At 34.9% G+C, this 26,902-nt stretch overlaps 1 protein-coding gene across 2 annotated transcripts in view; it reads right to left on the bottom strand.

Annotated features, from left to right (window-relative positions):
• Nucleotides 1–26,902, bottom strand: part of Slc9c1 (solute carrier family 9 member C1) — a 123,360-nt gene that overhangs the window by 71,142 nt on the left and 25,316 nt on the right. For both annotated transcript variants that reach the window (XM_010630135.3, XM_010630136.1), the window contains 6 exons: nucleotides 23,217–23,360; nucleotides 21,911–22,085; nucleotides 16,282–16,363; nucleotides 11,834–12,000; nucleotides 10,124–10,249; nucleotides 7,303–7,400 (listed from right to left, as the gene is read on the bottom strand). In XM_010630135.3, coding sequence (XP_010628437.1) covers nucleotides 7,303–7,400; nucleotides 10,124–10,249; nucleotides 11,834–12,000; nucleotides 16,282–16,363; nucleotides 21,911–22,085; nucleotides 23,217–23,360 — 792 coding nt within the window. The remainder of the gene's footprint in view (nucleotides 1–7,302; nucleotides 7,401–10,123; nucleotides 10,250–11,833; nucleotides 12,001–16,281; nucleotides 16,364–21,910; nucleotides 22,086–23,216; nucleotides 23,361–26,902) is intronic.

Raw genomic sequence — 26,902 nt, forward strand, 5'->3', positions numbered from 1 at the left:
AGAGAGAGAGAGAGAGAGAGAGAGAGAGAGAGATCTTTAAATATGCTTTAAACATTTTAAAATAAGTTCAATGCACTATTGTCAGAAAGTAGGACTAATACTATTGCACTGATTATGAGAATATTGTCAGGGCATAGTCCTAAGTCATAAAGTGGTAGATAGAAGTAAACAGACATAAAGTTAGGCTATAAAACCCTCTCATCGAAGAGAGTTCCCTTAGGCCAGGAATTTAGCTCAGTGGTTCTGCTCCTAACTCTCAAGCATAAGGACCCAAGTTTGATCCCCTGTACCAAAACAAACAAACAAACAAACAAAAAAGCCATAAAAACAAAGAGAGTTCCCTCAAAATTAGGACATATGGTTTAAAATAACTTAAGAGTTCAATGTCCAGAAAGTAAAAGCATGCCATGATTCACCTATGTGGAATTCAAATACATCTGGGTTTTCATTTTGAATTCCCTATTGTCTGGTGTGGCAATGAACAAATTACCTAGCTAACATAATTTCTTATCTATAAAAGAGGAGTAAAAGTATCTATGTCAGTTAGGATAATCCAGTGAAAAAAATACGTAAAGTATCTAGCCCATATGCTACATCTCTAGTTTCACCTTTAGGGAAAGTTGTCAGGTTAAAATGTCTACAAAAGGGTTAAAATGGAAACTTGGAAAAGTAAAGACTCAAAGACATGGAATAATTTTTTGCTAGCACTTGGATGAAGTTTGCTGTAGATTCCATTGGCTTTTGTATTGTCGTAGCTCATATCTGTATGTCATACTTAGGTCTTACCTAGCCAGTCCTCTTGGTTTTACCAGTAACTTGCCTGCTACTGACCATATACTTTTATTGTTTTCATCAGAAACATGATAGAGTTTTCTGCTCTTCAATCTGAGACCCTAGGTTTTCATATAGCTTAACGGAAGGGCACTGAAAACCTAAGTTCATAAGTGGATCCCATCCTTCTAATTAAATATAATGTTCTCACTCTGGAATTTGTGCAGTTTCTCTGTTACAGGATATTAATGTGATAAAAAAGAATGAGGGCCAGGGAATTAGCTCAGGGGTTCTGCCACCTACTTTGCAAGCACAAGATCCTGAGTTATCTCTGATACCAAAAAAGAAAAAAAAATGAAAGAAGACATTCAATTCTCTAAGGTAGACCATCTTGAATATGTGTATGACTTAAAGTCATAATTCAAATATTATTTATGACCACCCCTGGGCCACTGAGGAAGAGCTGAGGAGCTGAGGCATACAGGCCACTGGTAACATTGCCCGCTGGAGGAGCCAAGGATCTGAGTGATGCAGGCCCCAGCAGCACTGTTCCCACTCCCCACCTCTGGCCACTGGAGTGAATAACAGAAAGAGGGCCTCTCTGAGGCTCCTTGATGAAAATTGAAGCAGACTGGAAAAGAGAAGAAAATCTCTTCAATAAAGGCACAACAGACCACCACCATAACTGGTAAATTGGAGCAATCACCACCTCCCATCAGAATCTGGACTATCTTCAGGGAAAGAAGGGCAGCTGGAACTTGCAGTAGGACCTGGCAGAGTGCAACCCAGCAGAAGGTCAGAGAGCTCAACTTGGGCCTTGCTGCCAGAAATCAGCCTGAACCTCAGAGGACAGCTGATGGCTTGCTGAGATGAATTAACTTATACTGAGACTAACTGACTTAGATCTGCTGCCCACATTGTCTTGTGACAGCAGAGACGTACCCTGAAGGAGGCCCTTCATTTTTATTTTTTATTTTCCAAGTTATTTTTTTCTCTCATTTTAAATTTTTTATCTTATCTTTTCAAATTTATTTATTTTCCTTTCTTTCTTTCTCTCACTCACTTGCTCTCTCCTATCTTGTTCATCATCTCTCTCCCTTTTTGTTCCTGTTCTGGCCCTAATTCAGATTTCTTTTTCTTTTCTTATTTCTTTTTTCCTTCTCTCAATTGTCATTGGTTTTAAAGGAAAGTAATACAGTTTCTAGCTTCCCTCTTACTAATAGGTTGTCCTATTCTTGTCTTTGTTCTTTAATTCTGTCTCCTCCTCTTGTCTTCAACAGTTTCTCAGAGTTTGTGTAATCTTCCTGTGTCTTCTGGTCTCACATCTAATCTTTCGCTATCCTTTTACCTAACTTATCCCTCTCTCCCCAACTCATTTTAAGTTCCTATCCTGAATGGTAAGTTGCTATATTGAAGAGTTTATTCGCTATAAATATATTTTTGGCTAGTTCTTGGTTTTGATTTAATTAACATGGTTAAAGATGATAGATTATTAACTACCACAAATTGTCACTTTCTAAGCTGTTCTTGATGTTATTATTTTTGAGATTGTATCACTTGGGCTAAAGTGTTGTGATTGATCTAATCTGTTGTCCTTCCCGGTATACTGAAAACAAGATTGCCTAAGAGTCATTAGAGACTCAAAACCTAAACACCAGCTGTATCTGGAAGACACCTCTGAGAAGCAATCATTATATAAGGGTTCTAAATACAAGCAACAAAGATGCTTATAATAAGCAATAATGAAGTATCAATCCAGGAATTAAACAAAAAACAGCACCAACAACAAAAACAGAAGTGAGAAGACTCTTAAGCCAGGCACAAACCCAGACTTCCAACTCCTCAAAGGCAAATTCTTGGCGAACCAAGGAGAAAAGTCTGATAATCAACCACCTGGACAACTTGAAGTAATAGCACAGGAAGTAACAAAACAGATGACTAAGGCTCTAGAAAAATTCAAAACAAAAATAATTTCCCAGATAACTACACAGATGATGAGCAGAATGAAAGACATGATTAGAGACTCTAGAATAGAAACAGATAAAAAAAAACTAGATGTGCTCAGGACCATGATGGAAGCCATGATGGCCCAGAATAGGAAAGAAATGAAATCCATGAAACAGATTCAAACACAGATCCAGGAGATTAACATTTCTATTGAAAGTATTCACAGCAGATGGAGCCAATCTGAAGACAGAATATCAGATATAGAAGCCAGGTGGTCAGCAACCATTGAAAAGAGTGATCTCGTAAAATTAGAAGGAACCATCAGCAATTGATTCAACAGCTCCTAGATGACACGAAGAAGAATAACATGAGACTGATAAGAGTTCCATGAAAAAGCAGGAGAAAGTACAAATGATATAAAAAGAACTGTTCACATAATTAATGACAGAAAACTTTCCAAAAAGAATGAAAGAATTTGACATACAGATAAGTGAGGCTTATATGACTCCAACTAGCCATAATAAAAAAAATCTACATCTCAACATATAATAGTAAGATCCTAGAAATACAGCAAAAGAACAAAATACTACAAACAGGTAGAGAAAAGAATCAAATCACGTAGAAAGGAAAGCCCATCACAATTATAGCAGACATTTCAACACAAATCCCTAAGTCAAGGAGAACTTGGAGTGAGGTATTCCAAGCCATAAAACAAAACATCCTCCAACCTAGACTGATATATCATGCAAAATTATCTTTCAAAATGGGGCAATAAGATACTTTCATGACAAAGAACACAGGAAAAACTTCAAGAATATCAAACCAGCACTCAAAACAATTTTAAATAATATTCTAGAAAAAGACAATGAAGTTCACAACACCATGAGGCCCAACAGAGCAAATCCAGCAGGCAATTTCAATGAAATTAAAGGTACAAGATCCCAATGATAAATGTAACTATGCTGTATACTTAAAAAGTACCAACGAACTCAATGAAAAAAAAAAAAAAAGAAATTGAAAGGGATGCAATACTCACAAATTCATTCCTGGAAGCAAGAGTTACTTTGATTCCAAAAGCAGGTAAAGACCCAACCAAAAAAGAGAGCTACAGGCCAATCTCCCTAATGAACATAGATGCAAAATTCCTCAATAAGATATTGGCAAACAAAATACAAAGGGTCATCAAGAAGATCATACACCCTGACCAAGTAAGATTTATTCCAGAGATGCAAATATGGCTCAACATATGTAAATCAGTAAATGTAATACACTATATTAACTGAGCCCAGGACAAAAACTATTTGATCATCTTAATAGATGAAAAAAGCATTTGAAAAAATCCAACACCGATATATGATTAAAAAATCCTACAGGAAATTGGAATAGGTCTTTATCTCAACCCAATTAAGGCTATCTATTAAAAAACAATAGCCAACATCATCCTAAATGGTCAAAAAACTGAAAAATTTCTCACTAAAAGCAGGAACAAGACAAGGATGTCCACTATCACCACTCCTGTTCAATACCACCACTCCTGGAAACATCAGCCACAGCAATTAGATAAGAGAAAGAAATAAAATGAATAAAGATAGGAAAGGAAGAAGTTAAAATGTCATTATTTGCTGATTTTATGATACTCTACATAGAAGACCCAAAAACACTCCACCAAAAGACTTCTAGACTTAATTGATAGATTCACTACAGTAGTTGTTTGCAAAGTCAACACTCAAAAATCAATAGCCTTCTTGAACACAAATAACAGGCTCACTGAGAGAGAAATTAGAAAAACAATTCCTTTCACAATAGCATCCCAAAAATACCATATCTAGGAATCAATCTAATGAAGGAAGCAAAAGAACTCTACACCAAAAACTACAGCACTCTGAAAAAAAGAGAACAAGGAGGATATAAGAAAATGGAAAGGCATCCATTGCTTCTGGGTGTGAAAAAATGGCCATACTACCAAAAGTGCTAATCAGATACAATGCAATCCTGATTTCAATTACAATAGCACATTTCACAGAACTAGAGAAAATAATCTAAGAATTCATTTGGAACAAGATAACTAGAATAGCAAATGTAAATCTAGTCAACAGAGACATGGCACGGGTTTTTACAATCCCCAACTTGAAACTATACTACAAAGCCACTATGATAAAAACAGCAAAGAAACAGATCTGAGGATCAGTGGAAGAGATCAGAAGATACAGACACAACTCCAGCTGTACTCAGATACCTGTACTGTATACCTAAAATGTTCCAATAAACTTAATGGAAAAAATAAACTATTGTTTCTTGTGGGGTTTTTTTTGCCTATACAAATATTTACTTTAAAAAATTAAATGAAACCAAACACTAAAAAAGTATGTCATACGTATTCCATTTTAGTTTTTCTAAATAAATTAATCAGGATTTTAAAATAAGGATCTCTTGTGTTTTCAACTATGTCAGCTGTTTTCCTGATAAAAATTTCAATTTTAAGCATAAACATTTTCATTACTCTATTAACCTTCAAGTCTATAAATAATTAGTAGTACTTATATAGGAAGCTTAAAAATTTTTTCCAACTCTATGTGTATTAATGTCTATAAAATTTTAAAATGTTAAATGTGAATAATTTCCATGAAAAATTTTCTTCAGTATTCCCTTTGCTTTTTATTACAACAAAATGGCTAATCTCCACCATCTTGTCACTGTTATCCATTTGGCATCCGGTAGATGTTGGCTGTAGTTCTTTTGTTTTTAAAAATTTTCTTTTTATACTTTGTAACATATAATGATTTTATTCCTCTTGGGGAGAGGGTACATATACATGACACATCTTAATCTTTTTCTTTCCCCTTTCCTTCCTCTTTTACTTAAGCAATTTCATATGTACTTTGTGTAGGTCCTCGTGGGCCTATATAAACCCTCCACTCTTTCTAAGACTTGTTGTTTTGTTTTGTTTCCTAAAGGATACTCCAACCTATGGAGCTACTGACAGAAATGATCAAGAAATGCAAAATAAATCAACTCCCAGGTAGTCCAGCAAAGAAATAAGCACAGAATATGAGTGCAATCAATAGAAAATTCTCTAGAAATTAGAAAACCATTTTACTAACCCTGATTTTTTCCCCACAGTGCCTGGTACAGAGTTTTGCACACATTAGTATTCAATGCATATTTCTAATACATATGAATAAAAAGTTACATATTCTAAAATTGGCCTACGTTGTCCACTAAAACTTCTTTTAGCAATTTGCTCCCTGCTCACTGTTGAACTCTTTTGTCCATTTTCTTTGGATCTTCATCTGTCCTCATGCAGGATTCAAAAAGGGGGAAAATAAGGAAATGGGGATGAACATCTTCATGCTTTGTTATTGTCATTGGTTATACTGTTATTTTATCATCTGGGCAATGTAGTGACACTTTTTAGGGTGATATTTATTCATTAATTTAAAAACTTCTACTGTACATTATGTATCGGTCATCTTTATAGAATACATTGTATTGTTACAGATTGATTTGCCCAGGCTTTTCTCCCAACCTCCTTAATTCTCTTCAGGTCATCTAAGCATTTGAAGGACATGGGTTAAGAAGAGAAATGGAGACCCTTTAATAATGTATGGAAAATTTAAATATAAATTGGACAAAAAACTAAATTTTAAGTAAGACATATTTCGTCTTCCTACCTTGCCACATAAAATGTCAAAATTTGCAGGCTAGGCTTGAAATAAAAATTCTTAGATGTTTTGAAAATTTGTGCTTGAAATGCAATGAAAACATGCCACAATTTCTAGACACTTCCCTCTCACATCCAGCTTTATCCTCACTGGCTGGCACATGTGAGTGGACGTGAGGTTGGCACATACTTTAGGTTAGATGTGTTCACAATCAAAGATCCTATTTTCTTATGGGGTGATGAACCAGGAGTAAGGGTCTAAGCAGACTCTGGAAATTAATTTAGAGTCATTTCTTGTGGGAACACGGGTGTCTTTGGTACTGAGAATGTGGGAATGTGGGCTAGAACTAAAACACATTTGGACTTTGAATGGGTGTTGTTGCAGCTGTAACACTCTGCTTCAGTGTAGCTCTTTTATTCCTCCCACATGGAGTGATCTGAAAGTGTTCTTCAATACACCAACTTGAGGAACTCACTGCTGACTTTGGAGACGTCCCTCTGAGGACCCACTTCAAGATTACAAGTATATGTTGAGTAAGTATTAAAAGAGGGTGTGAACTGGTACCTGTGTGTTCAATGGGAAGATGTGCCTGCAGAGATTAAGCAACACTTTGTCCTTAATTAGGTATGTGAATAGTCTAAGAGGAAACAGTTTAGAACAGCTTATGTTTGTCAGGAGGCAAAAAAGAAAAGGAAGAGTGTCTTACAGACAGGAACAGCTAGTAAAAATGCACACAGGTGTGAATTAGTACAAGTTGGGGAAAATGAAAATACATGATGTGGCCTGAATATGGAGAAGAAAAGGCAGTGGTTTGTGTATATAATAGTAGATGAATTGACATTTCCAGAAAAAAAGCAATAAAATGCACAATTATCTACATGTAGTAACAGGGATATAAGCCCTCTTATGACAGCATACTTACTCTCCCTTTTTCTCACCAAAACTTTCTGAGGCGCCTACCAACACCAGAACTGCATTCTGGGACAAAATTTCACTCTTGTATTGTCTTCGGTAGCTGGCCTAAAAGAAATATTAGCTATAATTATTGCACAGCATACATAACAATGACAATTTATCACCAATTTTATGAAAAAGTAATCTGTGAGAAATGTCAGAACCTCTAATAATCTTTATTAAAAATAAACTTTCTATAGAGTCCAGACCACCAGATCAGGGCAGAAGGTAGATTTAAGCTTTGGGTGCAACAAGCTGTTTCTGCAGGAAAGCAGGCTACTGGTAGTTGCTCATAAGGTTTCATAAGTAAATAGAGTTCTGTGTCAAATAAGTCTAAGAACTATTTCAAGTGTATCTCATCCTAAAGTTTCATAATATATATATATATATTAGAGTATTACAGACTCTGAGAAATCCTAAAGATTCTAGTTTGCATCTTAATTTAATTCCGTGTTTCAAAGTATAGCATTTCCATAACAGAACTGTGCCCTCTATTGTAAAGATCGAAGAGATTGCTGCTGTTCTGCAGAATGCAGTCCCTCCTTCATTTGATGCCTTTTGAGCACCTACTCAGCTTTACAGACTATATGCTCATGGTGAGGAGATGGCTTCCCTACCTCAGTGTGCTGAACACAGTTAAGAATCACTGCATAAATCTGAGTAGCAGAGCAAACGCATCAAAGGGAGAACACACAGTGATCCTGATCAAGTCCAAGGTGAAATGAGATGAATGCTGAGATGTAGGCATTTGGGGATGAAAATAACATATGTTCTACTGCAATCAGTAATAGCTATGTATGCAGTGGGGAAGACCACACCTGAACATTTTAAGAAGTGGTCCGAAAATACACAACTTCATGGATTTGGAAGATGATTTTGAGCATAAATAGTATATTTAGATAGACAGAATATGTAGTTGTGTTAATGACTGATATTTCCATAATGTGTTGTTCATATTCTTTGCTTTCTTTTTCTATTGGAAAAGCATGATTTATATTCCCTAAATTGTATAGAAATTACATGTCTTTTCTATTATTCTATCACGTATTTACAGTTGTATATTGATTATTATAAGCTTCCCCATTTTCCTAACCAGAGGGACTAATGGTTGTATCTTAAAGCAACCATCAGATGCACCCTGTGTTATGCCATGACTAGCCCTTCTACATTGTTTCTAATTCTTCTTTGATTTTGAAATTCTAGTCTGGTGGCTTGTCCATCCTACTCCTTTGCTGACTTCTGAGTGATCCTTCCCTACAATTCTTGCTGTCTTGCTGTGTTCGGACAACCTGCTCCTTTGCCTTTGCTTTAAGAGCTGCACAGAGACAGTTGCCAAGGGAATCCCTTATGATTGGCTATTTTCACTTTACCTCCCAGACCCATGGGTCCTTTAGCACATGATTTAGAAGAGATGGAGGCACTTAAAGAAAATACTTTTCGCCATATTAAATTAGTCACATAGGGGAAATTATTGCCCCACAAGTGGAAGCACCTAATTTGGTGAGTCAAGATGGAAATCTGCAGGTGAATAAAGTATCATGTATGTGGGCCTAAGCTCCATCCTTCATGGAACTGCCTCAGATTCTTTTTTTTTTTTTTGAGACAGGGTCTCACTATGTAGTTGAAACTGACCTGGAACTCACTATGTAGCCCAGGCTGGTCTCGAACTCACAGTGATCCTCCTGCCTCAGACTCCAGAGTGTTGGCATTACAGGCATGAGCCACCACACCCAGCACTGCCTCAGAAGATTTTTTTTGTTTTTTGTTTGTTTGTTTGTTTGTTTTGGTACCGGGGATAGAACTCGGGTCCTTGTGCTTGCGAGGCAGGCCACTGAACCGCTGAGCTAAATACCCGGCCCTTGCCTCAGATTCTTAAAGAAGTTGTTTAGGTCCCTGAAAGTGAACTTTGAGACAACTTATCTACCAGGACTACTGCTGGAGAGGACAGTCACACCTTACTTCTCTCCCATCTGCCAAGTTAGAATGAGCAAGTAGAGAGCTTAGGATCCTGTATGTCTGGAATGGTGGAGAAATGAATGACAGCTATTCATGCAATGGGAAGGCCCAGCAAGAACATTTTGAGAGGACCAGTCATGGCAAATAATTAAGATCATGATCCGGATAGGAAACAAAAACTAGGCTTTGGGAGTTTCCCACTAAGTCCTATACTCTGCTGTACTACAAAATTTCTCCAATTGTTACCCTAGAGTTGCACAAAATCATGATGCTTTCTACTTGCATTTGTTAGAGGATTTGGTGTTTCCCTTCCAAGAAAAACAGGTCCAAATCAGAAACAGTGGTGTCACAGAAGCAACTAACGCATCTGGATCTTGAGCCTAATTGTAATTCCTGCCATTGCTGTCTGTAAAATTCTCAACTCTTCAAAAACAAAACAGCTTTTACTTAAGGTAATATGAGGAGCCTGTCTTCCTTCCTGTCTTCTTTCTTTTCTTCCTATTCCTTCATTTCTCTATCCCTTCATTTTTTTCTTTCTCTCTCTCTCTCTTTCTTTCTTTCTTTTCTTCCTTCCCTCCTTTCTTCTCTTTCTCTTTTTATTTCCTTCCTTCCTATTTTCTTTTCCTTCTTCCTCCATCCCTTCCTTTTTCCCCTTTCCCCCTCTTTCCCCACCTTGCTCTCAGAATCCTAAGGCAATGCCAACCTTCCCTATGCCTTTGTAAGCAGTCTATAAAGTTATGTAAGTGTGCACACTCAATCTATTTGGCAAGGGAGAGATTTTTAGTATAACTTCAGGCCCCAGAGCATTTTAAAGAACATAAGTGAGCCCTGACTATTTGCGCTGACAGAAGGAGATTGCCAGCCAGCTCCATTGCTTCAATGGTGAAGGCTTCATCTATTTCCTTGTTACAGCTCGGACATTTCAGCTTCTCACGTTCTTTTGCTTCTTCTTGACTCAACTAAATAAAACACAGATTAAAAAAAAAAACAAACAATGATACATGAATATTAACATACTGTTCAGCATAAACCTCAATCGAGTCTCACACTAGATTATTCTTTGTTTGCTCAAATGTTCTCACTCTTTGTTCAGTTATATGGAAGGTAAATAGTTGCCCATTTTGAAGAAAAAAGTTACATATTTTTGTGTGGCATTATTAAAGGTTTGTAGAAGTGATTTTATATGGGATTATTTTTTAAATCCAATAGTTCTGTGTGGTGGAGCAGGAACAGCAGCAGTGGAATCAGCTAGGACTTGTCAGAAATGCACCTATTCAGACAGCCCTCTAGACCCACTGACTCAGTACGTGGAGAAGTGGACAACCATTTGTGCTTCTACAAACTCATTCAACTTTAACTGTTGCACTTAAAGTTTGACAAACACTGCTTGAATGAATCAATTAAGGTAGAATAAAAAACAAACATATATTAAGGAGATAGAAGCAGATAATTTACTGAGAGAAACTGAAACAAATGATTTGGTGTAGCTCTCAAACAATTTAAGGTGACAAAGGTAATGTATCAACCCAAGGCCACTGTTCTGTCTTTGCCACTATAGTTCCCTCCCTGTGTCTGAATCACAAAGAGGATAATGCCATTGATTGACTATCTGTCTTTGTGAAGTAGATAAAGCACCAGAACCGTGGCTTCAGTACTGACTCTGCCTTAGAATCTCATGGATAGTGGATTAAAAATGTTTATTCCTGGGGCCCTGCACAGACTCCCTTGGTCAGAATCTCCTTGGTAAGAAAACTTAACATTTTTAATATACTTTCCAGATGATTCTCATTCAGGCAGGTCAGCAAAGTCCATAATCAGAGATTGGGAGCTACTAGCAAACTCCTTAGGGATTGGTTCAGTAGTCCCATCCAAAAATCCTGGCAGTGTTCCTGCAAAGCAGGGTTTGGTTCTGATCTCCCATTTGGAATTTCAAGCCTTGGTTTTAGAAAATGGATTTAGCAAGATTCTTTTTAATGTGAGTATCTCTCTTCTGTGCTTCTAGAAGTTGAATTCATATGCTGTGTTATGCAGAAAAATATTGCAATAAAAACTGGACAAGACACAGGACATGGAAAAGCAGTAGCGGTTTTGAAAAGTTCCCAGAATAATGTTTACTATTTCCATTGTAGGAATCATGCCTTAATAGAGTGCTGAATAATATTAAGTAAATGATTCTGACCTAAAAAATGCTGAACAAAAGAATGAACAGAAGATATTGCTCACTTCCAATCTGCTCAAAATGTAGAAAATTTCTAAAGTTCATTCTTTTCTTTACGTGGTACCTTCTAAAGACAGTGCCAGTATATACACTGCCTTCTGAATTCACAACATATTTTCTAAATACTCAAGCGGGTCATGATTTCTATTTTACCCAATAATGAGCACAAAATTTCTTAAGCCGTCTTGGGACTTATAAAGATAAATACAGTTTTGATATAAATTGGTCAATTACAAAATGTTAAAAATTCTAATATATATGACATGATTTATATAAAGGGAAATCATATCTACTTTGAAGGAATAGAAAGACGTTACATGCTTACTGCAAATGGGTTTTGAAGTAGAATTGCCTTATCAACCATGCTCCACTCAGAATTAGCAAGATCTTTGTCAAATTTCAGTGTGGAGGCTGTAGATTTGATTAGCTCTTGAAAGCGTTGAAATGTATAAAGATTGGATTTATATTTTGTTGATGTGACATCACGAAGACCTTTGATTCAAAGAGTACATATTATAAACAAAAGCAATACCATGATTTTAATATGGATTTTAGATTGTTCTTTCATTCTTTGCTTATTGTCACTAAGCATTTAAAAAATTGCTTTAGTCACTTTCTTGTCACTGGGACATAATATCTGACTTCACAATGTAAAGAATGAGAGGAATACTTTATCTTGCAGTTTTTAGAGGTTTCAGTCCATACCTGGCTGGCTCCAAGGCAGAAAGCATGGTAAAAAGACCTGGGGAGGAGAAAGCTGATTGCATCAGGGTAGCAAGTAAGCAGAGATAGGAGCTGAGTGAGGGGCCAAGGAGGCAGAAATACCCTTCCAGGTTACACCCTCCGTGACCTGCCTCTTCAGTCCGTACCTGAACTCACTACAGCAAGTTAGCTATATTGTTCCCAGGATTCGATCACTTTCTGAAAACCCCACTGATGAGCACGTGAGAACTTTGGGTGACTGCCTCAATCTAAACCATTACAAACATTAAAGATTCAACATAATTTTTTTAATAATAGAAATACTAACAAGTTTTAAATTTTCTACTTTCACACTACTAACAAAAGCTAAAATGCACTAAAAAAGTAATAGCTAGTGTTTATCTGGTGCTTTATCTGCTGGAGAAATGGACTTCAACATTGCTCAGAGTAATGTTTTACCTCTCGACTAATTTTTGAGATGAGTGCTTTCCCCCAATTTTCTAAATAAGGACACAGGGACAGAAATGTGATGGTTAAATTTATGTGTCAACTTGATGAGAAGACAGGGTACCCAGATATTTGGTTAAACAGTAATCTAGAATGTTCTGAAGGAGTGTTCCTAGATGGAAAAATATTCTATAAATGCTATTCCATAGCACTGGGAGACTGAGAAAAGCACTGTGCTCTGTTCATTGTGAATGGGCCTCATCCAGTGTGTTGGAAGCTAGATAATAACAAAAGCCAGGGTAATAGAGAATTTTCTGTCTACCTTATGGTGTTTGAGTTGGGGCATTGGCCTTCAGTCTTCATATTTGGACAAGAATTTATAGCACTAACACTTTTGCCAGTAGTTCTTGGGGATTCAGACTGCAGACCTCGAGACTTAGATTCCATAATCACTTTGGCTGCTTAAGCACATTGAAGGAATTATTTGTATTCTGTTTTTTCCTCTTAGACTACTCCTATTCCAGTGTATGTTTACAATGCACAATAAATACATTCATTGTAGGGAATCAGTACATGTACATATAAATATCTTGATCATTTTTACTTTCTGTTCCCCTACCTCCAAACCACTTTCCATTCTCTCAAAGAACCAACTCTTTGATTCATTGATCCTTTGTATTGTTTTTTTAAGGCTCAATTTCATTAATTTTCATTGATAACTTCTTTCCTTCTTTTAGTTTCAGATTTGGATTGCTCTTGTTTTGCTAGGACTTTGAGGTGAACCATTAGGTTATTTATTTGGGATCACGATTGTTTTTATGTGCGCCTTCACAGCTATACACTTTCCTTTTAGAATTGCTAACACTGTGCTTTATAGGTTTTGGTATGTTGAACTTCCATTATCATTTTATTCTAGGCACTTTTTAATTTTGTCCATGATTTCTTCTGTGATCCATTGATTATTGAATAATGTACTTTTGCTTTCCAAATAGTGTGAAGTTTCTATGGTTTCTTTTGTTGTTGATTTCTACCTTTATTCTTCATTGATCTGATAGCATTCAAGGGAGTATTGCAATTCCTTTATATTTATTTAAGCATGTTTTATAGCCTAAGATATAGTCTTTTTTTGAAAAAAAAATTTGGTGTGTTGCTGAAAAAAATGTGGGTTCTGTTTTTAGATGAAACACTCTGCAGATGGATGTTAAATGCATTTGCTAATAGTGTGGTTTAACTCTGAAGATTTATTTTGTTAAGTTTTCGTCTGGTTGCCCTAACTGTGAGCCTGGGGCATTGAAGTCCAGCACTATGATTGTGTTGGTGTCTGTCTTTTTAAATCCAGTGGTTTTTGTTTTATGAAGTTGGGAGTGCCAACATGTGGTGTATAGATACTTATAATTTTTATCTCAGCTGGGTGTGGTGGCGCACGCCTGTAATCCCAGCACCCAGGAAGCTGAGGCAGGAGGATCACTTCAAGTTTGAGACCAGCCTGGGCTACACAGTGAGTTCCAGAGCAGTCTGAACTACATAGTGAGACCCTGTCTCAAAAAAACCAAAATAATAATAATAATAATTATCATTATTATCTCTTCCTGTTGAATTATTTCATTTATCACTATGTAGTGGCCACCTGTCAGGAGCAAGTATACATAATTTTTTTTGAAAATCATTTGATTAGGCTGAGTTCTCCTGCCTATGGGTGAGCTATGGCAAGTTGAGACATAAGTTCATTTTGGCTCTGGTCACAGCTAAGACCTCAGTGGTCCATGATGCTGTGATACTCCAAGACAAGATTACACCAGGTGAAGGCATCCTTGGAGGAACAAAATCTTTATTTGCATACATAGTTTCTCATTGTTCTAGGATTTTTTTCAGCTGCCTCTGCTGCTGCCCTCTGAGTGATCTTGTACATTTTTCTACTCTGATGTACTGAACTCTTTTCCTTGAGTCATCTGTTACATTTGTTTTCTCTTGATGTACAAAATAAGTGTGTGGGGGGGTTTTCATCTTTGCTGCCCAGAGCAGCATTGATCAGGCCCAAAGCTTGGCTTCTTCTCTAAGTCTCATTTTTTTCTATCTTTTCTGTCTAATAAACTAATTCTCCTTGTGCTGTTGTGGCTCTCAGGAGATGAGGACTTACTGCAGAGGTTCTAGTAATGTCCCCTTTTCCTATTCCCTTCAGCCATCTTTGTCTCCTTTGATCAACTTTGGCTTGAAATCTCTTGTATATGAAAATACAATAGCTACTTGTTTTCAGGATATGATTGAATGGAATATAATTTTTCATTCTTTCACTATCAATCTATGGAATTCCTTTTGGATGAGGTATCTCCTGTAGGTAACATATGATTTCATTTTGTTTTTTAATCTAACCTGCCAGTTTGTGTCTTTTGAATGGGGAGTTTAGACCACTGACTTTAAGAGTTATTATTATAGAGTACTCATTGAATCCTGGCATTGTATTATTTTTCTAGTGCTGATTCCTTTACTTTTTCCTTTCGTTTTCTCTCCTAGAAAGATATTTCCTTTGGGCTCTTTGGTGCTGGTGGCCTCCCTGGATCTGGCTAGGCTTCCATTAAATATTTTCTGCAAGGCTATTTTCACGGTCATGTATTTCTTTAAATTTTCTTTACTGTGGAAGACTTTACATCTCTGTCAAATTCAAAGGCTAATTTTGCAGGATATAAATTCTGGGTTGACAATTATTTTCTTTTAGTGCTTGAAAAACTTCACTCCATGCTCTCATGGCCTTTAAGATTTGTGCTGAGAAATCTAAAGTTATTCTTATAGGCTTGCCTTTGAAAGTTACTTACTGTTTTTCTCAAATAGCTTTTAGTTTTCTCTCCTTTTGTTGAGTTTCTGGAATTTTGATATTGTGTCATGGGGAGGTTTCTTCTGGTCATGGCGATTCAGAGTTCTACTTGCCTCTTGTATTAGAAAACCGAATTTTTCCCATAGATTTGGAAATTTTTCTTTTATAGTATCAGTGAATACATTTTTAGACATTTCTCAATTGTCCTTTATTTTATTTTTTCTTTATTCTATAATCTGGGGTTTTGTTTTTGAATCTAGTTGGATCTAGCTTGCATTAGCATGTTGTCATTTTTAATGTATAAATGACTTTATATTCTACTATATACATTTTTCTTTTATTTATGACACTGAAATTTCTGACATTTTCTTTTATTTGTCCTCACATTAGTTAAGTCTACTCATGTTTTCCACTGTATTTTTCATATTATATATATATCTGCTTGCTTTCTTTTCATACTGTCTAGTCCTTTACTGAAGTGGCCCTTTATGTTTTGTCTAACTCAATTATTGTTTGTTTCTTTTTTCAGGTTCATTCAAAAAAATTTTCCTTGTCTTTAGAATGAAATGTTATGAATTATAATAGTACTGAGCATCTAGAATAACTTTTATAAAAGTTTATCAAGTGATTGGATAAACATACTATCATTTTAGTCACACTAAACTAATACAAATAAGTAATCTTTTAAAATAAATAAGCTTATTGGTGTGAGGAATTAATTTCCTTTCCCAGATTCAATTTCCTCTTTAATTAAAACCATTGACATATACAGAATATTTTTATCTTTACTCAGAGTAATATTTAATATGACTTACCTAGTTTAGTAACTGCCATTGGCAAAATAAAGTTGTGGACAATCAAGTTAATTAAGCATACTGTCATTCCATGAAATAGTATCTAGAATTGAAAAAAATATATATGAAGTAAGAAGTTTGGATAACTTATTATCCATTGGTAATTATAAAGCTACGTTGTATTATGTTAATAGTAGCTTGTGAAGGTTTTGGGGATGATGAAAGTTTTTTGTAAATTCTCCCTGAATGTACTTCATCTATGTTTTTTTTTTCATTGAGTTTATTGGTACTTTTTAGGTATGCAGTACAGTTACATTTATCATTGGAATCTTGTACCTTTGCATGACAGATCTTTGTTCTCATATTTTCCCCACACCCCAGCCTTCCCTTCACCCCCTCCCCACTCCCCTATTTACAAAGACTTTGTTTCCATATTTTTCCTTTTCTCATATTTCTTCTTTTCCCTTATTACCCTTCCCCTACCCTTCCCACTTCCCCTACACCTTTAGCCCCTTTCTTCCTATTTCACATTGTCAGTTATACCATTTGGAATTGAAAAAAATATATATGAAGTAAGAAGTTTAGTTTAGTTTTTTCACCCCAGTGAAACTATTCGGTATTTACACATGTGTGACTTATTTATTTCACTTAAGCGTATGGCCTCAATATACATCCATTTTCCTATGAATGACTCTAGTTTCTGATTATTTATGGCTGAATAGTACTCCATTGTATAGAAAAACCATTATCTTCTCTATCCAGTCTGTAACTGATGGGCAATTGGGCTGTTTCCAAGTTTTAGCTATTACAAACTGTGTCATCTATGTTTTAGAATGAAACTAGAGCCAGGGTATTGTTTCTATCTTGGGAATTTGATCTTTTTAGCTTTTTGGACTGCTTATTCTGAGAGAAGCCAGCTATCATAATGTAAACTGACCAATGGAGAGACCCAAGTGACAAGTGACTAAAGGAGGATTCTAGCCAAGGATTATCCAGAAACTGAGGCCCTTTAGTCTAACTACCTCAGATGACTGAATCTTACCAGCAATCATAAATGTGAGTTTGGAAACACTCTATCCATTTGATCTTGGTGAGTGATATTTCCCTAATTCACATTTAAATAGCTTGTGACAGAAAATGCATCAGAAATACCTAGATAGCTTGCAGTCATGTTTATGACTCAAAGAAACTGAAGTAATGTTTCTTGTTTAAAGCAGCTAAATATTTTGATCATTTGTTGCATGGCCATAGATAAGTAATACATACATATTTCATTACTTTTACTTCTATATTATGTTTCTGATGCTATTGTTATTATTTCACCCAGATTCTTGTACTCCCTTGTCTTGGCATTAGGAATTGAACCTAAGGTCTCACACAAATTAAATGTGTTATGCCACTGAGCTACAACTCTAGTGCTATTGCTTCATGTTTTTGGATTATTGTTTATAGAAATTGCATTTCTATAAACAATAAACAAATTTATGTAATTTCTATAAACATTAAATATTTGTTGTTGTTGTTGTTACTGGGGATTGAACTCAGGACCTTGTGCTTGTGAGGCAGGTAGCAGAACCACTGAGCTAAATCCCCAGCCTTAAACAAAATTTTTTTTTTTTTTTTTTTTTTTTTTTTTTTTTGGTACCAGGGGTAAAACTTGGGTCCTTGAGCTTGCAAGGCAGGCCACCGAAACTCTGAGCTAAATCCCTGGCCCTAACATTAAATATTTGAGTAAAGCCTTTTTGATTATAAGATATTATCCCTCATAGATATATTTAATTCTGTTGGCTAAATAGTTTTTAGGGATTTAAAAAATCATATTCTATCAGATTTTTTGATAATGTCTTTTTGGTGTTTTGTATAAAATGAGTAAGAAACTGTCCAATTATACTTTTTGCGTAGAGCTCATGTTACTTGTTATTTAAATGTGTAGCATTAATTAGCTAACTTGTTTGGCTTCTAGTTTTCTTTGGGAGAGCCAATCATTAGTTATTTTGCCTTTTCGTATAAATTTTAGATAAACTTGTTTATATATGCAAATAATTTGTTGGGATTTAATAGGGGTGCATTAAAGCTTGCATCAATTTGAAATTCTAAGTTTATGCATGAACAAAGTGTATTTCTCCATTTCTTGGCTCACCTTTCATTTTCTTCATTGTTTTTTTGTAGTCTTCAGCCTAGAGTCTCTGCAACATATTTTGTAAGATTTTATATTGAACTCTATTTTTTCTTGAATGTACACAATACTATATCTTTAATTTGGCTACATGTATCAACTCCTAGTAGATAAAAATACAGTTGATTTTTAAATATCTTGTATTTTGAAATCTTGCTGAATTTATTGAACATTTTTGTTTTTTACTGTATTTTTTAATATGCTTGAAATTTTCTATGTAGCTAATCATGTTAGCTTCAAATAAGGGTAGTTTTATTTCTTACTTTCCAATGTTACACATTTTTTTTTCCTTTTCTGTATAGAACTGGTTAGAACTTTTATCATGATGTGCCATAAGACTGATGTAAAGAGAAATTTATGTGCTGTTGATGATCTTAATGATTTTTTCTATTAATTATGACGTACTTGTAGGTTTGACACTTTTTATCAGCATTAAGAAGTTATTTCTATTTTTATACTTTAAATATCATACAAATGGATAATATATGAATATTTTATATGAATGGATAATAAATTTTGTTAAATGTTTTTCTGGACCAAATGATTTAATTTCATAAATGTCTATTGGACACTTGATTAATGGTGGTGTTCACCTCCACATTTTTGTTCATTTTCTACCTAGTTGCCTTACAACTTGTTGTACAAGTTTTAGGGAGGTGTGTTAAGTTTCCCATTATAATTTGTCTATTTCTTCCTTTAGTTCTATTACTTTCTACTTCACATATTTTCTCAGTCTTTTTTAAAGCATATCTGTTTAGAATTTATTTTTTCTTCTACAGTGAACAGACTTTTGCCAAAGGACATATCGAAATTTTCCATTTCAGAGAGCATATTTTTCAGTTATAGAAGTGTTCTTTGTTATAGTTTCAATTTCTTTACAGAAATATCACCATGCTTTCATATCTTTACTCCATTTGTTTCTTTTAAATTCTTGAATTTATTTTTAATAGTTGTGCTAATTCCAACATGTGTGTAATCTGGGTCTGATACAGTTGAATAATTTCTCTTAAGAAAAGACCACATTTCCCTGTTTCTTCACATGCATAGTAATATAAGATTTTAGGCAGTACAGTATATATAGATGCTACATTGTCAAGAGTTTTGATTATGTTATCTTTCTGTAAAGCGTTGTGAGTTTTGTGTCAGGCAACTAATTAACAGGTATGTCATATTACCCTACAAAAGCCTGGTTTTAATCTGTTTTAGAGTTGGTCTAGAGATTAAGGCATAATCCTTACTTATAAGGTGTGCCCATTTTTGGGTCATAGCTTAACCTATGTGGTGTTCAATAATGCTTATACACTGTAGTTCATCAGAACTCCAGTAATCTGTCAGCACTGTGTGATTTAAAGAATATCCTTTCAACTCAAAGCTCCCCAATGACTCTTTTGTTGACCATCCTCTGATTCTGTGCTTGGATGATTATTATTGGATTCTTGATCTGAAGGCTTACCCATGCAGAGTTCAATAATCTCTTTCTACACAGTTCTTGCCTCTGTGATACCCACTCCAAAAATTCAAGCTGCTTCATTGGCCCTATACTATATTTTTTTCCATTCAGTTAGATTACTGTATTGTCTTTGGCTTCCACTACTTTGTACCACAGTTCAGAAGAGGCCAGAGTAAATGTGAACTCACTATGTATTTTTTCTTTCACTCAAGAATCTAAGAATAGGGGCAGGGATTTAGCTCAGTGGTTCTGCCACCTGCCTCACAAGCACAAGGACCCCAGTTCAATCCCCAGTACCAAAACAAAAAACAAAAAACAAACCAAAAAAGAATCTAAGAATACAATGGCCCTTGTTCAAAACCGGTCAGTAGCTTCATGAGTTTTACCACTTTTGTATTTTTTTACTGTGTAAAATAAGTCTGATATCCATTATTGGTAATGGGGATGGCCAGAATTTCACAAGCACTGATTTTCTAAATGTTCCTGAAGTTTTCTAAAGTACATTCTAGGTTAAAAAAACCACTAAATTAATTTCATACTCTAATAGTAGTAAGTGCTAATATTTATACAATAGGCATATAGTACTGTATACCTGACTTATTTAATCCTCACTATAATTCTACCATTTTAATATAAGTATTATCTAATTATATTGATTGGAAATGGAGACACTATAATTTATCCAAGGTCACAAAACATGTGAATCGTCGGGCCAGGATTAAAAAGGCAGTATATCTTCAAAGTTAGTATTTTTATTTTCATACATGCATATAGCATGTTTTGGTCATATCCATTCTCCCTACTCTCCCTTGGGGTCCTGTCTTCCTTCCCCTCATTCTCTTCTTGTCTTACAATAGTATCCTTGAAGTTAGAAGTTAGTGTTTTTAACCCTTTAACATAAAGCCTATAATAATGCTAGTTGTAGAGTTCAGCTGAAAAACATTAAGTGACTTTTGATGGACATTCAGGAAAAAATTAGCTAAAAGCTAAAAACTAAACTAAACTAAACTGAAAAATTTCCAAACTCTGATTCATATGCAACAGTAAACATCATACTGATCACACTCACTTTGATTATCAAGCAATGGAAATGATTAAAAGGAAGTGGGTGAGAAGTTCATGGGGTTGCAGGCCTGTAATCCTAGCATTCTGGGAGGCTGAGGCAGATGGATCATAAATTGAGGCCAGCTTAGGCAATTTAGTGATTTAGCAAGGCTCTGTCTCAAAGTAAAAAAAATTTAAAAGGGGATATAGCTCAATGGGAAGTCCATAAGTTCAGCCTCCAATAACACAAAAAGAAAGAGGAAGAGAGAATCTAATATTTTAAAAAATCGATTTAAAAATATTTAAAACTTTTAGTCTTGTATTAAACTATTATTTAAGTAGACACAACAATCACTACTCTTCTTTTTACACTTGGAATTTATAACACACACGCGCGCGCACGTACACACACGTGCACACACACACTGGAAATGGCAGATGTGTTGTGATACCTGTATAGGAAATTTCCTGCATAATTCTGCAATTATCTTGACTTGAAATGCAGTAAGAGTATGTGCCCAGTATGCTCAGTTAAGCAGAGTTCAGTGATGCTAGAGATCACTCTCTCCCTGATGATTAAAATGTTTTATGTCCTCACACAATTAAATGTTGCTTTATGTTACAGAAAGTAAAAAGAGGTAACCATAAGCAGGTTCCTGCCTTTTTAAGTGAATATTAGGAGTAAACAAAAGTGAAAACATTGAGTATATACTTTGCATCAGGTACTATTTTAAATAATTTCTAAATTTCAATTTCTTGAATAGTCATAATAAACTCATTTTTAGGTATGAGAAGTTATCACGGAATTTCTAAGCAGAAATGAGGAAGGAGAAAATTAAAAATGGTTCTTCCTCTTCTCCCCAATTTTGCCATCATAGTTAAATCATCCCGACAGCCCCCATGAGGTTGAGCTATCTGACTGCAGAACCGTATTTTGAATATGTAGCGATACTTTTATAAAATATTCAGTATTTCTTTACTTGAGATTTTTCCCTCACAGATCCAAAAGAAGCATCAGAATAAGCAAACAGAAGGGCCATGTTTATGTTAGGTATTCCTTTCATTTCACTCCAGGCTATTATGAGCGACCAACGCCAGGTGAATCCACGACCAAATCGTGTCAAGATGGGACTCAAAAATAGTAACAGCAGAAATCTAAAAAACAAAATAATATCTAAAATGTTATTCTTGTCATAAAAACGCATTTCTCTTCTATCCCAACCTATTCTTTGTGGACTTGCTAGCTCTACAACTAATGAGGCGACTTTCACACACTTAGCATCACACCAAATGAAGGCAGAAGGTATTCAGGAGAATAGCTTTATTATTGTTCCTTTCTACAAGGTAATGATAGGGTAGGGGCACTCATGCTTTCTCAGGTGGAAAACAAAAAGAGATATTCTGTATATATGTATATTCTGGATCTCAACAAAATTTAAAAAAATCCAATGAATAAGAAATAAAATGCTTTCCCTTTATAGATTTTAATCTTGCTAAAACTGTCAGATATTTCATATTTATTTTTTCAGTCACATATCATTCCTCTTTCTCCTATTCTCCCTAATCTTCTCATCATAGTTCAATTAGCCCACAGGGGATTGAGGGATTTTATCTGATAATTTAGGACTAATTTCTGCTTACTTGGCACTAGCTGAGTTGGTTTCAAGAACCCAACTAAGTTTCCTATGTGAAATTGGAACACTAGCAAATTGAGTGATGAGGGTTAAAGACCTAGGGTGCTGATTATGATGACTTTTATAACTCTCATCTGCTTTTCAGCTGCCTCTTAAAAGTGCAAAAAGGACTACAGAAATTATTTCAGCAAGGAAGATATTTACAAAGTCTATGATTTCTTCGCCGATGTCTTCTTAAACTGTATTTCTTTCCAACTCTATTTTTAATTCATAGGAATTAAGATGTGATATTAAGCAAAAACACAGGTTTATATTTATGATAGGTATTTATCTTCATAAAACCTCAAAGAAAAAGAAGATGATGAAATATGCCAAATATTAATAGAGGCATAATCTTAAAATCTTAATAAAAATATAAATGATCTTAATAGATTATGAAGGTTTTTTCTTTCTAATTTTCAGAAGTTTACAAAGTGTATTGTTAGGAAATCCAGTTAAAGATAAAGAAAACTACAAAGCATTAATTTGCTAATCATTTCCCAAAAAGTCCGGGTCAACAGTTCAGTTTAAGGTATGAAATACTTTTGTTTAAAAAACATACTTGAGAGTTATTTAATTTCCTATAAATAAGAAATTCAAATGGCATTCTTACCTAAAAACAAGCACTGTAAAGTAGATATTTAATGAATAATATATATCAGAAAATGATATATACAAGTATGTATGTGCAGGAATTAGAAGTCCACTGAAACTAAACACCATAAGAAGGGCAATAAATGTTAGACAATCCCAGAGTCTGAAAAAAATTAAAATATAATCATGCAAATTAACCTAACACATTTGTTGTAAAGCTTATTTATATGAGGCAGTATGTCATTCACTACCAAGAAAATAAAAAAACATAAGGCATTTATCAACATTTAATAAGCTTTAAAATTAAGCTACAAAGAGAGGGGCATTGAAAGAAAGAAATGACTAATTCTAAATCAATTTAAACCAGTTTTTATGTGTAAATTAGTGGTTTTTTCATTGTATCTGAACAAAATATTTAGGTTGTTAAGGCAGTTGATAGAATACAAACAACTAGATAACTGTGGTTCATATAACTGGAAAATAGTGATTGTAAAATGTTTGTTTCTTTAGGAAAAGCCATTGTCAATTATTTTTTATTTCTATCTTTTATTATTAAGGTTTATCTTTCATAATCATGTTCAGTCTTGTGGGTATAGAATAAAAAGATTTTTTTTTCTCCTTTTTCCACTTACCCCGCACCTCCCTGCACCCCCTCCTCCCTTCCCTATTTACAAATACTTTATTTCAATTTTTTCATTTTCTCATGTTTTTTTCTTTTCCCTTATTTCCTTTCCCCTACCCTTCCCACTTCCCCTACACCTGTAGCCCTTTTCTTCCTATTTCATATTGTCAATTATACCATTAGGATATTATGTACAATTATACTTTTTTCACACCAAAGAAACTATTTGGTATTTACAAATCTCAAACTTACTTATTTCACTTAAGAGTATATTCTCAATATGCATCCATTTTCCTATCAATGAGTCTAATTTCTCATTCTTTATGGCTGAATAGTATTCCATTTTATAGAAAAACCACATCTTCTTTATCCAGTCTCCACCTGATAGACAAATGGGCTCTTTCCAAGTTTTAGCTATGACATACTGTGCCACTATAAACATGGATGTTTGTATATCACTGTGATATGATTCTTTTAATTCTTTTGGAAAGATATCCAGCAGAGGGATGGTGATGGCTGGGTCAAATGGAACCTCTAATCCTAGTATTTTGAGGTATCTCCATACTGATTTCCACAGTGGTTGCACCAGTCTGCACTCCCACCAACAATGGAGAAAGGTTACTTTCTCCCCACAACCCCACCAACATTTGTTATTGGTTGATTTCTTGATAGCATCCATCTTTGTGGGGTGAGGTGAAATCTCAGTGTTGTTTTCATCTACATCTCTTGAATGGCCAATGATGTGGGACATTTTTTCATATATTTACTTGATGCTTTTACTTCTTTGTCTGAGAAATGTCTGTTTATTTCATATGCCCATTTGAATTGGGTTTTTATATTTGGGGGGCACTGATTTTTTTTAGTTCTTTATATATTATAGATAATAGTCCTTTTTCTGAGGAGCAGCTGGTAAAATTTTTTTTTCCCACATTACTGGTTGTCTCTTAGTTGTGTTGATGGTTTCTTTTGCAGTGCAGAAGCTTTTTAACAAGATGGGATCCCAGTTGTTGATTGTTTGTGCTAGTTCCCAGGCTACTGAGGATTTGTTCATAAAGTCTTTTCCTATGCTAATGTCTTCAAGAGTTCTGCCTAACTTATATTCCAGCATATTTAGTGTCTCTTTTTTAATATTTAGATCATTTATCGACTTGGATTTTAGTTTAGTGCATAGTGAAAGATAAGGGTCTACTTTTAATCTTTTGCAGGTTGAGATCCAGTTTTTCCAACACCATTTATTAAAGAGCCTATCTTGCCTCCAGTGAGAATGGTTGGCTCCTTTGTCAAAGATGAGGTAGCTGAGTACACCTGGAGTTGTATCTGAGTACACCTGGAGTTGTTTTGTATCTTCCAATCTGTTCCACTGATCCTCAGATCTGTTTCTTTGCCAGTACCATGCTGTTTTTATCACAGTGGCTTTATAATATAGTTTCAGATTGGGAATTGTTATACCCTCTGCCATGTGTCTGTTGCCTAGGAAGGCTTTTGCTATTCTAGGTCTCTTATTGCTCCAAATGAATTTTTGGATTATTTTTTCCTAATTCTGTGAAATATAGTGTTGGAATTTCAGTTGTCATTGCCTTGAATCTGTAGAGCAGTTTTGGTAGTACAGCCATTTTCACTATGTTGATTCTTCCTACCCAGGAGCAGGGGAGATCTTTCCATTTTGTTATATTCTCTGAGATCTCTTTTTCCAGAGTGCTGTAGTTTTCAGTGTAGAGTTCTTTTGCTCCTCTCTTTCATTAGATTGATTACTAGATACTTCATTTTTTGGATGCCACTGTGAAAGGAATTGTTTACTTAATTTCTCTCTCAGTGAGTGTGTTATTTTTGTACAAGAGGGCTATTGATTTTTGAGTGTTTACCTTGTATCCAGCTACTCTGCTGAAAGTGTCAATTAAGTCTAGAAGTCTTTTGGTGGAACATATATGCACCAAATATTAATTTCCACAACTATATAAAATAAATATTAAATAACATGAAAAACCAAATAAGCACTAATACAATTGTAGTGGGGGATCTAAATACTCCACTATCACAAATAGACAGATCAGCTAGGAAAAGAATCAACAATGAAATACTAGAACTGAGCCAAGGTTTTGAACATATGGAATTAACAGACGTCTATAGAGTGTTCTACCCCACAAAATCAGGATATACATTCGTTTTGGCTGCACATGGGTCATTCTCCAAGATAGATGACATACTAGCTCATAGAACAGGTTTGAATAAATGCAAAGGAATCAAAGTCATCCCCTGTATATTATCAGATCATAGTGCAATCAAGCTGGAGATCAATAGCGTAAGAAACCATAGGAACTTCACTAGCACATGGAAATTGAACAACACCCTCCTGGGTCTCAGAGGAAATTAAAGAAGAAATTAGACAGTTTTTACAAATAAATGATAATATCAATACAACATACAGGAATCTATGGAACACAGTGAAAGCAGTTCTGTGTGGAAAATTCATAGCAGTGAATGCCCACAATAGAAAAACAGAGCAAGTGCAAATAAACAACCTAATGATGAGTCTTAGACTCCTAGAAAAAGAACAAGAAAAACCCAAAGCTCATACAAGAGAGGAAATTATAAAGATTAGAGCAGAAATCAATGCAATGGAAACTAAGAAAATGATAAAAAGAATCAATGCATCAAAAGGTTTTTTTTTTTCTTGTTGAGTTTATTGGTACATTTTAGGTATACAGTACAGTTACCTTCATCATTGGGATCTTGTACCTTTACATGAGAGGTCCTGGTTCTCATTTTTTCTCCTTACACCTGCCCTTGCTTCACCCCTCCTCCCTACCTATTTACAAATACTTTATTTTCATTTTTTCCCTTTTCTCATATTTTTTCCTTTCCCTTATTTCCTTTCCCCTACCCTTCTGAAAGAAGAAATAAATAAAATAAAGAATAAATAAAATTGATAAACCCTTAGCTAATCTTGTCAAAAAAAGGAAAGAAAAGGTTCAAATCCATGAAATTAGGAATAAAAAGGTGCAGTCACAACAGATTCAACAGAAATCCAGAGGGTTGTCAGTACCTACTTTGATAACCTGTACTATAAAAAATGGAAAACGGAA

The sequence above is a fragment of the Fukomys damarensis genome, unplaced genomic scaffold (assembly GCF_012274545.1).
Source record: "Fukomys damarensis isolate Sample0158 unplaced genomic scaffold, DMR_v1.0_HiC HiC_scaffold_24, whole genome shotgun sequence".
Classification (NCBI taxonomy): domain Eukaryota; kingdom Metazoa; phylum Chordata; class Mammalia; order Rodentia; family Bathyergidae; genus Fukomys; species Fukomys damarensis.